This window comes from Sardina pilchardus, chromosome 24 (assembly GCF_963854185.1).
Source record: "Sardina pilchardus chromosome 24, fSarPil1.1, whole genome shotgun sequence".
NCBI classification, from domain to species: Eukaryota; Metazoa; Chordata; class Actinopteri; order Clupeiformes; family Clupeidae; genus Sardina; species Sardina pilchardus.
Window position 1 is genome coordinate 10718163 of NC_085017.1, and position 13280 is coordinate 10731442.

At 46.1% G+C, this 13280-nt stretch overlaps 2 protein-coding genes across 6 annotated transcripts in view; both read left to right on the top strand.

The window, feature by feature from the left end:
* Positions 1 to 809: 809 nt before the first annotated feature.
* Positions 810 to 5736, top strand: pygo2 (pygopus homolog 2 (Drosophila)). 4 transcript variants are annotated; one of them, XM_062529264.1, is made up of 4 exons: positions 810 to 900; positions 1628 to 1786; positions 2592 to 2644; positions 2807 to 5736. In XM_062529264.1, exons 2-4 carry the CDS (start codon positions 1729 to 1731, stop codon positions 4415 to 4417), a joined length of 1722 nt encoding a protein of 573 aa, XP_062385248.1. In that variant the 5' UTR covers positions 810 to 900; positions 1628 to 1728; the 3' UTR covers positions 4418 to 5736. The 4 variants fall into 4 exon arrangements, with proteins under 4 accessions (XP_062385248.1, XP_062385249.1, XP_062385250.1 ...); XM_062529265.1 differs by having other exon boundaries at positions 812 to 900; positions 1721 to 1786; XM_062529266.1 differs by lacking the exon at positions 1628 to 1786 and having other exon boundaries at positions 813 to 900.
* A 1394-nt stretch (positions 5737 to 7130) lies between these two features.
* Positions 7131 to 13280, top strand: part of cgnb (cingulin b) — a 30763-nt gene continuing 24613 nt past the window's right edge. For both annotated transcript variants that reach the window (XM_062529216.1, XM_062529217.1), the window contains exon 1: positions 7131 to 7310. The gene's annotated coding sequence lies outside the window, so the exon portion shown is untranslated. The remainder of the gene's footprint in view (positions 7311 to 13280) is intronic.

Here is a 13280-nt window from a genome sequence, read left to right on the forward strand (position 1 = left end):
ATTATGTAGGCTAATTGAGTGGCCCATTCACATTTTTCTTTTGTTGTTATTGCATGTATTGATGCACACTCCTCTTGTCTATCACAAATAGATTATTATTAATAACAATAATAGAACAACAATTGATCGCTTTATCAAAGTTTGCTGGGGGGGGGGGGGGGGGGGGGGGGTCGTGTTCTATAGCCTTACAAATTTCTGCATACAAAAGAGGGCTCCTGCTTTGGTATCGGGACCTCTTAGACAGTTTAACTGATTGCTGGTGCCAGATGTTTCTAATAGCCTGTGTTATACTATTGTGTATTCACGTCCCATAGCCTATTCTTACTGAACACAGCTTGTAGAATCTACGTATCCCAAAATGCTATTCAAGAGGACGCCTTGGGTAACATACAGAGACATGTCCAATTAAGTGTTAGCTTCAAACCACTAACAAGGTTGATCAACTGTTACAATAATCAATAAAGTCAATTCATTGTTGTGATTGCCGTTGATGCTGTGATACGACCTCAGATATCAGTGCTCTGGTGCATCCACACACCCCTACGAAAATATGGCCTAGTCTGAACGAGTGGTCTAGTCTGAACTAGTCCACTTCTTTAACATCAGAGGGAGAAGTAGGCACAATAATTTCAATACAACGTATTGGATTTTAAATGCAACTACTTTTCATGTTACTAATCATTTTTATGAGAGTTTTAGAATTGTCATGTCAAGTGCAAAAACCCAATATGTTATAACCGAGCCCATATCAAACTAAAAGGTTCAACCATCAACCCCACGTATTTTCCTGATTGTAATAATCCCGGTTGCGCGTCTCTCCTGCCTGTCCGTCTTTGTCCAGCGGCGTCCGTAGGCCGTAATTAACATGGCCAATTTCGTGTTTGGGGATAAAATATAATTGTAAGTTTATTTGATATTAATTACGGAGCACAAGAGTGATATGTATGCAGTAATACAGGAGGAAGATTCTTCGTAGCGGAGACATACTAGAGCAATATAGTAAGATGACTGCTAGCAATGTAAGACGGCTAGCTGGCTAGCTAACTGGTCAGCTATCTTGTGCTAAAATACTAGCTAGCCAGCTAACTAGCTAAAAAACATCATTGAATTAAACTGGTAATTTCGCCGTCGTATCATCTATAAACGAAGATCGGGATTATCCCGACTCTGTTACTACATGCATCCTCTACATTGGATTCTTGTTTTCAATGATTGTGATTCTAGTTTGATCATAGACAGATGTCTAGCAAGCAGAGTTTACGAGGGTAACGTTGGGCTACATGGTCATACCAGCTTGCATGTTAGCCTAGCTATCTTACACACATCTGTAAGTGATCATATTTTCTAAAGAGGGGGAGTGTTCGGCGCTTTGCTAACTAACCAACTAACTAGCTATTTGGCAGTCGTTTCACCCAAAATCATTGTACTCGTTGCTTTCTTTTTTTCTGTCCATCGCGTTGTCTGACGTCTTGGCTTGGAGTTCATTTTTCTGGTTGTTAGAGGGAGAAATAGTTCCCGTGACAGATATAATGAGGAATAGCTAACGTTATGTAGCTGCCATGTTAACTGAATTCATGGAGTAGCTTGGAGCTGGTAACGTAAGCTAATCCTCTGGTTCTTTGTTAAGATCACCGGAGTAGTGTTTGGACCCATTAAAGACGTGCTCGACAATTTTACACTTTTTCTCTATATGAACGGTGACATGGCACCGCACCGACAGTCATATTAATGGCTGCCGAATCGGGGAGACTACTGGCGGGACAAAGTCAAGGAAAACGAGGCAAAGGTAGGCACACGTCCGTCAGTCCATCTCCGTGTCCTTGCGGAATCTCCATTCTTGCTGCAGATTTTCATCTCCCTGTCCACTCGCTATCTGACTGTCCGGTTGTCTGTTTTCAAGGGAACTGTCTCTGGGTTTATGTCAAGCTAGCGTTACCTGTCTGCGTTGTCTACCTGCTTGTGCTGTGTCGGCTCTCCGTTCTGTGCCTGCTCGTCACCCATCCGTCCAGGTGTCCACAACCCGCCTCACCTGGCTGCGTTGGCGTTAGCGACCAGAATCAGTTCGGTTCATAAACATACGCACATGTAATGTAATTTGAACGGAAAATAGACTATTTGTGCTAATATGCCTGGAGGTTTGCGAAAATCGGTTTCCAGGTTACTAACAAGCTGTTTCTACTGAGCTTCCCTATGGTGCCAAGCAAAGATTTGAATGGCACCATATTTTTATTTGGTCGTGCAGTCTGGGCATGGCCTGGTGTCTATGAAGTAGTCAAATATTTAGAAGACACTCCTGTTTTTATCTGTGTCACTAATCAGAAGATTTGAACTAATATTGTAAAATGGTGGCTAGGTGTGACACATACAGACACAGATTACCATTTGGAGTGTTTGATGGCATGTTGGCATGATATGGTGGTGGTCACAGGGCTTCAACAAGACTTGGTTTGTCCCCTCATGGTCTTTCTATCACCAGTAACACAGATGACGGCAGCTTTCCCATCCAAGATCAGTGTCGATGGGGGAAAAGATGCCTGTCTAATAATCTACCTGCACTCACTTCCGATCCTTTCTCTTCCCTCTGTCTGAAGGTTCACAGATGCTGAAGAGCCCGGAGAAAAAGAGGAAAAAATCCAATGCACAGGTAATGCCTGAAGCAGTGAGGATTGCCTGTTGCATGCTTTTGTAAACCTATCAACATTCATTATTCTGTAAACTTTTCATGCATATTCTTCATGCAACTGCTGTTCACAGCTGATGTTCATGTTCTCGCTTTTTCTGTTTCCTGTTTTCTCCTTTCATCCAGCAGGGGCCAGCGGTTTCGCACCTCTCCGAGTTTGCGCCCCCGCCCACCCCCATGGTAGATCACCTGGTGGCCTCCAACCCGTTCGATGACGACTTTGGAGCCCCGTCCCGTCCCAGTGGTGCTGCCTTCTTGTCCAGCCCGGGGGCGAGCGGTGCTGGCGGTGGTTATGGGGGTCCTGGCCGAATGGGGGTCCCCATGGGCTTCATGGGGGGCCCTGGGGGGCCTAGGGGAGGCCCGCCTGGACGCGGGCCGCCGTTCGGCCCCCCTCCACCCAATGCCGGGCCGCACCACCTAGGTGGGTTTGGGATGCCGGGGTTTCCGGGCGGCGGAGGAGGAGGCGGGGGTGGGGGTGGCTTTCCCCCCGGCGGTCCATCGCAGTTCAACATGCCTCCCAACTTCAGCCCGCCCATGCATCCTAGCCAAGGATTCAATCCCATGTTGTCCCCCGGCGGGATGGGCGGGCCAGGGGGCGGGGGACCCCCACATCCTCGCTTCGGGATGCCTCCGCAGCAGCCTCAGCATGGCCAGGGCGTCCACCCCTTCAACAGCCCTCCTCTACCAGGTGGAGGGGGCCCTCGGGGGCCACCCCATGGGCCCATGAACCCCATGGGCGGCATGCCAGGCGGGATGAACATGATGGGACCCATGGGGGGTCCTGGAGGAGGAAACATGGTTGGGGGCCATCCGGGGTTACCCCCACAGGGACAGTTTCCACCTAACCAGGAAGGCCCCTACCCGGGCCCCAGTCCTCCGGGCAATGACGAGGGGAAGAACTTTGGCCCTGGTGGCCCCCAGCCAGGCCCGCCCCAGCAGCAGCCCCCCAACCTCAACCCCTCCGGCCCCCCAACCAACAACAACACCCCTGGGCCCTCCCCGTCCTCCGGCCCCCCCCAGCCCGGGGGAGGATTCCCGGGTCACCCGGACGTCCAGCATCCCAACCCGAATACCCCCGGCCAGCCCTCCTCCGTCCCGCCCCCCCCCAACCCCAACTCCTCTCCCACTGGTCCTCTGAATGGCCCTCAGCAGCCGCCGTCCAATCAGCATCCGCCGCCTAACTCCACCGGTGGCCCGTCCTCCAACAACTCTTCCCAGCAGCCGCCACAGACGACGCCGCCCAACTCCGCCCCTGGTCCCACCCCGTACAATCAACAGAACAGTGGCCCGGGCTCTGCCCCCATGCCCAACCAACCACCCAACTCTACCCCTAATAACTTGCCCAACAACGGCGGTGCCAACACGCCCGGCAACAATCCCAACCCCCCGTCCAATTCCACCCCGACTCCCACCACCCAGTCGCCCCTGCCCCCTGGTCCCGCGCCCCCCTCCTCCGGCCCCGGTGGGGGCCCCCCGAAAATGGGCGGGGGGTCGGTGTGCCCCTGCGGCTTTTGCTTGTCCGAGGTGCACGACGACCAGGAGGCCATCTTGTGCGAGGCGTCGTGCAAGCGCTGGTTCCACCGTGACTGCACGGGCCTGACGGAGCCGGCGTACGGGCTCCTGAACCGCGAGGACGCCGCCATCTGGGCCTGCGACTTCTGCCTCAAGAGCAAAGAGATCCAGGCAGTGTACGTACGACAGGGGATGGGCCAGCTGGTGGCAGCTAATGAGGGCTGAGAGAAAGAGAGCGAGAGAGAGAGAGAGGGGTTTGTTTGTGTGTGTGTGTGTGTGTATGTGTATGTGTGTGTGTGTGTGTATGGTGCTGGGGTAGTCTGGGATGAAAGAGGAAGATGTGATGGAGGCTTATACCAGCTTGTTGGGGTGAGTGAATCCTGAGGAGAGGAAGAGGTGGGGAAGAAATGGACTTTCAGCAGCGATTTTCTTTGTCTTTGGCCTTTATTTTGGAACGCCCTGCGCCTGATTCTCACTAATGTTAATGTTATTTTTTTTTTCTTTTGGCTCATTCTGTAAATAAGCACTTTGGGTGTCTCTCGCTAAAGAAAAACAAACAAACAAACATAATTTACCGTTTCATTTACAAGTCCAAACACATCCTCTGTAAATTGTACAAATCAAAAGCACACCGGAGCTACCATGTCCTCTGGTGAAGCACTGACATCAACTCGCTACCTCACACACTCTACAAACTCGCCAGCCCAGCCCAGACCCACACCAGGCAAGGCTGTGTGTCACACTGTCATTCTTCCCCCCCCTCTCTCGCTCCTCTCTCCACTAAGGTTCCGGTCTCTCAGAAATCTCTCTCCCAGTTGTAGCCCATCTTGCACGCCTCCTGTGAAACAACATGATGCAGAAGCAACCAATCTGTAGATACTCGACCATTGAGTCACTAACACACCAACAGACTTCCCTCTGTCCACTAAGGAACACAGTTGAACTGAACTTTGAACTGCAAAGGCAAATATTTCCAGGCTCCTGCAGTCACAATGGATTGTTTTCTTTTGTTTTTGTTTTTGTTTTTCATTTTAAAGCTCCACCTTCAGACATGTTTTCTCTGGCGGCGATAAAAGCTGAGCTGGCAGAGTAGCAATGGGGTTCGGTGTAGCATGTAGTGAAATCAGTCATATCATGTCATATGTGTATAGTCTTTGGCTTGCATGTGAACCAATGCAGTAACTTGTGTTTTTTTTGTTTGTTTGTTTTTCTTTTGTTTTCATTTTGGGCTTTTGCTTTGAGCAGGGCCTTGAAGTAGACCAAATAACTGGATGAAAAAAAAAAAAAGAATTCTCCAAACTCATCTTACTGTCACTGCGCAAGATGTTTGTATTTTTTTTTTTTTTTTTAATATACGTTATTTTTTTAACATTTCTGTCCAAGTTGCCTTTCTCTTAGCTGTTCTTTTTTGGTACTGATATCTGTGCTGTTCTATGTGCTCTTCTCTGGCGACCTCTGGTGGATTGGAGGTGCAGTTACATGCGGGGTGGGAAGAGGGATGGTACTGTAATGTGCTCAGAAGTAAAGCGAATTTTGATTTTGTATGACTTTGTCCTTTTTACGTGTTTGCCTTTTTTCCAAAAAAAAAAAAGGTCTATTAAATATGGTGGGGAATCAGTCTAAAGCTTTTTTCCTCTTGAGAGCTACTTTGACAAAATGAATGTGGCGAAGAACTATGTTTTATATTAGTTGTAGAAGCTTGTATCCACAAAACTGATCTCCACCCAAAACAGAATAAGATTCCTATGTGTTCTGTCCAACTCCCTTACCTTCTCTGTGTGTTCTCTTTGTGGAGAGCTACTCAAAAACTGGTGGGAAGCGACTGGTAGCTTGCAAGTTATGCGGTGGTAGTAATACTCAACATGTGCAAAGATGTTTTGCTGATCTATGTTTTAGATTAGATTCAACCTTATTGTCATTGTGCAGAGTACAAGTATAAAAACTACACAATGCAATTTCCGTTTTATATTGGGATTATACCCCAGCCACGTGTATCAAAATAAATCTAAATATTTATGTCAGTGGACAACTCTGCTGTTTATTAGTTACCTGGCACAATACATAGAGAATATCAGTTAATTGATGTAAAATGTTATTTGATTGACAGGTTTGATTGGCATGATTTTGACTGGCTGACATTTCTGTGCTATTGATGTAATTTTAATGGTGCACAGCATGTTATCATTTTAGTCTTAGCTGCCAAATGTTAATTTAATTTTCTCATTTGCACAGAGTAATGAACAGTCAGGTGAGAATTAAGGGAGGTATCACACAACTGGTTTCCTTGGTAAGGAATCCACAAGGAACATATTATGTTATTTAAATAATAATAAGGGGTAGTCACATTTGGTGAGGCATTTGTGTCATGTTTGGTATAAAGTACCGGTAGAATGGTTGCACTGGTTGGGTATGAACTTATGAGCCAGTTACGTTGCCTCTGTTTTTGCCACTTTGGAAAGAAACAACTAAAACCTAAATCTAGATTCTAAGATGCCAAGTAAAATGTTAAGAAAAAAGTGCTATTATGAGATAATATTTAGACTTAGTATCTCAAAATGTTACTTAGTATCTCAGTGTTGACTTAGTCTGAGGCTATTTTTTCCAAGTGGCGGAAATGGGCTTCCATATTTGTGCAGTCACAAAAATGTGAATGTCAATATCCTGTATATTACAGGTGAATGTGTTCTATCATCCATCACAGGTCTCTTGGCTTTCAATAGGAAGGCTCGGTATTTTATATGCTACTATATTTGCAAAACTGTCATGCAATTTCTTCGATTTAATTTTCCAGCGTGTATTTTCCTAAGGGGCAATATTCATATTGGATTGACATCAATAGCTATCCAATAATCAACTGTACGGGGAGTTGCTCGCGCAGCCTGCAACTATGTTTTAACCAATCAGTTAGCGCGTGGGGCGGGCAGATGGTTATCTGACGCAAAGGCAACAGGTTGTCCATAGGGAATTTTCCTTGCTGTCAATATTGGAGGTAAACTAATCGTACTTCTAATTTCGGAAGTGTTTGGAGTATATTCTTGGAAAAACAGTGATATTAAAAAGACCTTCTGTACTTCCGAGTGGCGACTTTTGCAGTCGGAATTCACCGGTAATCTCACAGGTAAGTTAACGTTAGTGTTTGGAACAGCAATGTTTACTTAACAACTTGTTTGCTTTGTGTCGATTTTACCACCGCCACATGTTCATTGGCTTTCATTGGCCTAGGTAGAAATTTAGTGAGAGAAATGTATGTAATTTGATTATCTGCATTTCTTAAGCTTACGAGTGCATTGTGATTGCGACGAGCAGGCAGGGAGCACCTGTTGCTTCGTCGCTGTCTCGTCGGAGACCAGCATTTCCTTATGGGAGTAACGTTACTGTTAACATAAACTACAAAATAATGTTCAGTCTGTCGTTATCAACGCTTTAGTATTTCGTTTGAACAAACTTGTGGGCTATACCCTAAAGTTATTTGTTAGCAGCTCATTTAGCTGTTCAGCGTGGCACTGCGCCCTAGCTCATTGTAGCAGCTCCGCAAATGATGCGACAATACCGTGTATTATAATACTGTGTAGCTTCTAAAATGGATATCGCATGGTAGATCAAAGAATGGCTTGCTGAAGCCAGTACAAAGATCTTCAAACGTAAAACGCAGCTAGGCTATATTCCGCTAGAGTTCCACATGAGAGGCTTTTAGGGGACATTAAATTGCCCCTTGTGCTTGCTCTCTAAGTGGCATTAGAAAGATAATCCCATGGCTTGGTTATCATTCGCTTTGTAGTTCCCCCTGCCTCTGTTTCTGTGATGACCGGAGCGCTCATGCAAACAACGGTAGTTTCGCTTCTAGACCGATACCGACCGACCTGACGGGTGGGTGTGACGCAACCTGTTCTCAAGACGCTGAGGGAAACTTACCTGATGTTAACCTGATGCAAGATAGATATTCATATTCACTGTATGTAAGCTTGGATGTGGGTCCATCCTTCACGGACATATTGTTGATCTATCATTTTTGGTCCTGGTGCTGGAAAAAAATCTCCCCCCAAGTGCACTTTCTGGAGGTCAGGTGTATTCAGGCTCCAGGCTATAATTGTGGATTTAGCCATGTCACCTGAAGCACCCTTACAAATACTGTTGTTAGGCCTACTGACACAATAGCACAGTAGCTACCTTGCCTCAAGGGCCACCTTCACTCCCAATCCTTAGAGTTGGAGATTTCCTTGGCTGGACGACTGAACTGCTTAATTATCAGAAATGTTGTGCAAGGGTGGCAGCTGCAGGCTATGTTTTTTTTCTCATGAAGGGAAATACAAGGCATGTGTTTTGTTGCACTTCTGAGGTCAACCTGACCTGACCTCTGCCAGATGATAGTGGCATCAAGGATGGTACATGTTTTTGGCCTCTGGACCTCTCAGTCAACTGCAGAAAAACTGAGCTGACATGATTTGTATGTGAAATCACAACTAAGTCACAGACTTGCCCATCCTAAGTTAAATCAGTTGGTTTAATCGCCTTTTAATATTTCTTAATTCATATGAAAATACATTATATTTGCTTTGGTGTTCTGCCTCCATTTATGTAATTTCAGCCTACTGTGTGAGGCTTAATTGCAGTCACTGTTTCTCTCTGTACCACCGGGAGAGTTTTCTTGTTTCCTGTGTTCTGCAGGGACTATTAGCAAGCAGTAAAGCTCCTTAGTCAGGTGGCCGCCCACGTGTAGTTGTTGTGTAGCTACACAGTGTGTTCTCTAGTGAGTGGTTGCTAATGCGTTAATGAAGCAGGCTAGCCGTAGGCTGAGCACTAATGGGTCCAGGTGAGGAAGACAGCAGTAAGGTTGCCCATTCATGACTCCAGCTCTTCATAGCCACATGAATGCCCCGCCCCCAATTGTTGTTTTGAACTAAAACAAGCTCTACCAAGTTGGCTGAACCAAGTTTGAGAGGGAGTTAGCTCTGTTAGATAGAGGGAATATTAGTGCATATCAATGCTTCTTTTAAGCTTCAGGAAAGCGCATTGAAGATCTTCACTTTAATGTGATACATTGAAGTGATACATTGATGCCAAGGCTACAGAGAGCAGCACCCGAGTTGTGAAGAATCAAACATGCGTGCCTCAACCAAACACTGAAATTTCTAGACTTTGTTTGTTTTTAAAAAATTGTATTGGGTAATCTGATCACAAGTGGTTAAAGTTCTAACAACATGTGTAAACAGTTGCCAAAATGTATTGTGATACAATCACTCAAAGCATCTGCCAAGGTGGTCTGAGATGCAATAGACCACATATCTTTTGTAATGTAAACGCTAAGTGTTCTAGTACTGTATCACAGACAATGGAAGTTTTCATGAATGTGATGTTGGCAGTAGTGGAGTCAAAATACAGGCGTTCAGCAATGTCTCTTGCTGTAGTACACCTTGACTATACATGTGTAAACAGCACGATGACCACTTGGCTGACCACTGACCACACCCTTCATTCTAGAAATAAAACGTAAGCAGTTCCCACTTTGCTTTCTATTGATGAGGATATTGCTGTATCAAAACCCACAGGCCAGGCCCTGACCTCCTCAACAAATAGGATAGCTATCTGGAGGCCTGGAAATAGAGATGGAAGACATTTGTAAAAATTATGAAAGAATGAGTGAGCAAGTGACTCAAGAGAGTATGTGTGTGTGTGCGTGCATGCGTGCGTGTGTGTGAAAGAGAGAGAGAGTGGATACTCCAGCAGGGTGACATTCCTCCTTGTGATGACAAAGCATGCGTGTATGGAGCTGGGGATTATGCCACCGTGTGTTTTCTAAACAGTGCAGACTCCCTCTGTTTGACCTGTTTTATACGGCTGCAGAGTTTGAAAGGGTTCTGCAACCTGGCGTGAGTCTGCAGAATCATGAAGTACAGTTGTCTGAGCAGTTGTAGGCCACTCTGTTGATAAATACAGGAATATCTATAAATGGGGCATTTTTGATGCCATTAAGGAATAACTTTTCCGTCCCGTAAGGATGTTGCACAGTCTATAGGCACCTCTGCTTTGCCGTTTGGCTTCCTCATTTTTTGTTGTTTTTTTTCAGAAGAGGTATCACAGTCAATGATAGATGGTATGGCACAGTCCTGTTCTGTCTTGAGGTATTCTCTTGCATGATTTTAAGAGTCAGACAGATAAGTGCCTCATTTTAATGCTTAGATGATGGAAGATAATCAGCCATCTTGTGCTGCTGTTTTTCGGTCATCTCCAATTGAACCTAACTAGCCTTGCCCTTTCCCAGTGCACTCTGCCATTTAGACTATATTGGAGACTACATTAGTTTTCTGCACTGAAAGGGCATCGTCTAGCACAGCCTGTTTACTAAAGAGGCGTTTTTTTAAAATAACGTTATTCTCAAGTGTAGCCCTTTTGTGTCATCAATCTGCTTTTGTCTAGAATCTACACGCTTGAGTATTTCACTGAAGTTTGCTGGGAGACAGAATTGTCACATGTGTTCTTATAACTCTTATCAAAAGCAATCTTAGGAGGTTAGTCTGTGCCATATCACTGTTTGATAACTGCAAAAGTACCGTAAGGAATGAGGATGCAACTTCCTGTATGTTTGACTGGGATGGGCTGTGGTAAGGGTTAGTCATTTTGCGTTAGTGTTGGTCATTTTAGAGGCATGAGTGTCTCCAATATGAGCAGTTTCCATATGGCATCCACGTCATCTATTTAGCTGTGTTGTAATGCCTCAAGGGGACTGTGCAACATCTCTTCCACCAGGAAAGAGGATCTCCTATTTCCCTGTATCAAATATGTGGCACATAAAAGGCCATTGCCATTCATCCTCTCTCTATCTTTTCTCTTCCTCTCTCTCTATCCTTCGCTGTAGGGCTGAACAATTATTGCATCACAGCCGCCAATCGTAATATGGACCAACACAATTATCTAATCACAGAAGCCGTAAATAATTATGCTCAGTTAATCGTGTCACATTTATGACTTTCATGATAATGTCATCCTCCTTGACTGTGCCACTTGTGATTGGTGGACACAGCGCGCAACAAGCGCAAAACAGCCAATCAGAAGTGCTGTGCCTCCCCTGCGCCAGTCACCCTAACGAATCAGAAGCAGTACAACTTCAAGAGACGTTTGGAATATTGAACTGAATCAATTCGTTTGACGTTCAAAAATCGTATCACAAATCGCAATATCAGCCAGAAAAATCGTTATTAGATATTTTCCCAAAATAGTGCAGCCCATACTTCTCCCATCATTTCATGTCTTCGTATTTCTCCCCCGTCAGCAATCCGTATCTCACTCTCACCCCTATGCCCTACAGTATGTCTGTGGGTCCAGCACCCCTGCTACAGACCCCCTTCCCGCCCAACACCACCACCACCACATCCTTCAGGAGCCCCGTGGTCTTGGTCCCCATTCCAGACACGTCCCCCCTGTCTTCCCTAATCCACTGCTGGGCCCCGCGCCACCCCGCGTGAAGCCACCGTACGCTGCAGAATGCCTGCATGGAATGCCGGGAATGCTGGTCGAGACAAAGGCTGACTTTGAGAGGCTAAAGAGCCACTCTCTGCCGGGCCAAGGCACTGACTGTTACAGTGTAACCCATCGGCCAACTTTTACCCCCCCCCCCCCCCCCCATTCCCCTAATACCCCCTCACCCCTTTCCCATTTACCCCCTTAGCATTCCCATAGCCCACCACTGGCCTTTCCTGCCCCACCTGCCCCAAGTCCCACCCTCACATGGGGTATTGATTAATCGGGCGGGTGAATTATTGATCAGCGGCCAATGCAGCTGAGCAAACAGCCCTTCACACGGATGACTGACCCCGAAACCATGGGCTCCCTGTGCAGGAATGCAGACACCAAGGGAGAAAAGGAGAGGGCTGGGTGAAGAGAGAGAGCGAGGGAGGGAGAGAGAGAGAGAGAGCATTGGTAAAGAGAGAGAGAGAGGCAAAAGAGGTCAGTGAGGTTGGGGCAGAGATAAAAGATGGGGATAGCTCAGATGTGGACTCACTTTTTGACATTATCCGATACGTTTTGCACTGTATTGCTGTCATGTCATAGTAATAATCCTCTGCAGTCCACTCTTTAGTTCTGTGTAATACAGCAACATGAGTGCAAATGACAGTGTAATGAGGAGAATGAGAGGAGTGATGAAAGAGAGAGAAATGGGGAGAGAGAGAGAAAGGGGGAGAGGGAGAGAGATGGAAAGAGAGAGTCAGTAGTGAAACTTGGCATTGAATGAAGGCTGAATTGAACAATGCAGAACGGCCAGAAGCTAGTGTTGTGCAACACAACACACAATGGCTGCCACACCTGTTGACACAATGGCCTAGTTGGGACACACACACACACACACACACATAAATGAAACATTTGTCTGGGGAAATGGGTCAGTCAGACTCATCTAGGTTTGAGACTGCATAGACTTAAACCTGAGCACCATTGCATTTACGTGGGAAACTTTGTTTTCCCCCTTAGCCACAGATTATTTCTCTCCTGTCCTCTGGGAAATTGCATGCCAGACACAAGTTCCATAACTCTTTTCCAATAACACAGCAAATCCCAGGGCCAATTTTGAGGTCGAGACACAGGACTATACTACTGCAGTTCCATAAAGAGCCTGAAGCTATAGGAGGCCTTTCTCTCATGCGCTGCATTGCATGCATTAGAGGGTTAAGCCTGGCACACTGCTTATGTCCAAGTGCAAGGCAGGGCACAGACCTCAAACTGGTTCAACTCGGGTCTGTCGGAGAAGTCCCACAACACATGGAAGAATGTTATCTTTTCTTGTGATCTGCAGTGCCTAAGCATTAGGGTGTGCCTCAGCATGGACAGAGGCTTCAAAGGCTACCTTCTGGTCCAGAGCTTCCGATATCTCCCTGGAAGAGGCTTGGACAGAGCAGATAAACTGCATGAATATAATATAAGCTACAGATGCTGATAGCTATATGTTAGCTGAAGGGATGATCTTGCGATATTTGTGATGTTTGCATCTTGTGTGTTTTCGCTGAATGTGGGATGAACCAAGACAACCAGAGTGCTTTTTTTGTTTGTAGTACCATTCCGCTGTTCTGCGTTTCACTATTCAGTGTTCCTCTGTTCT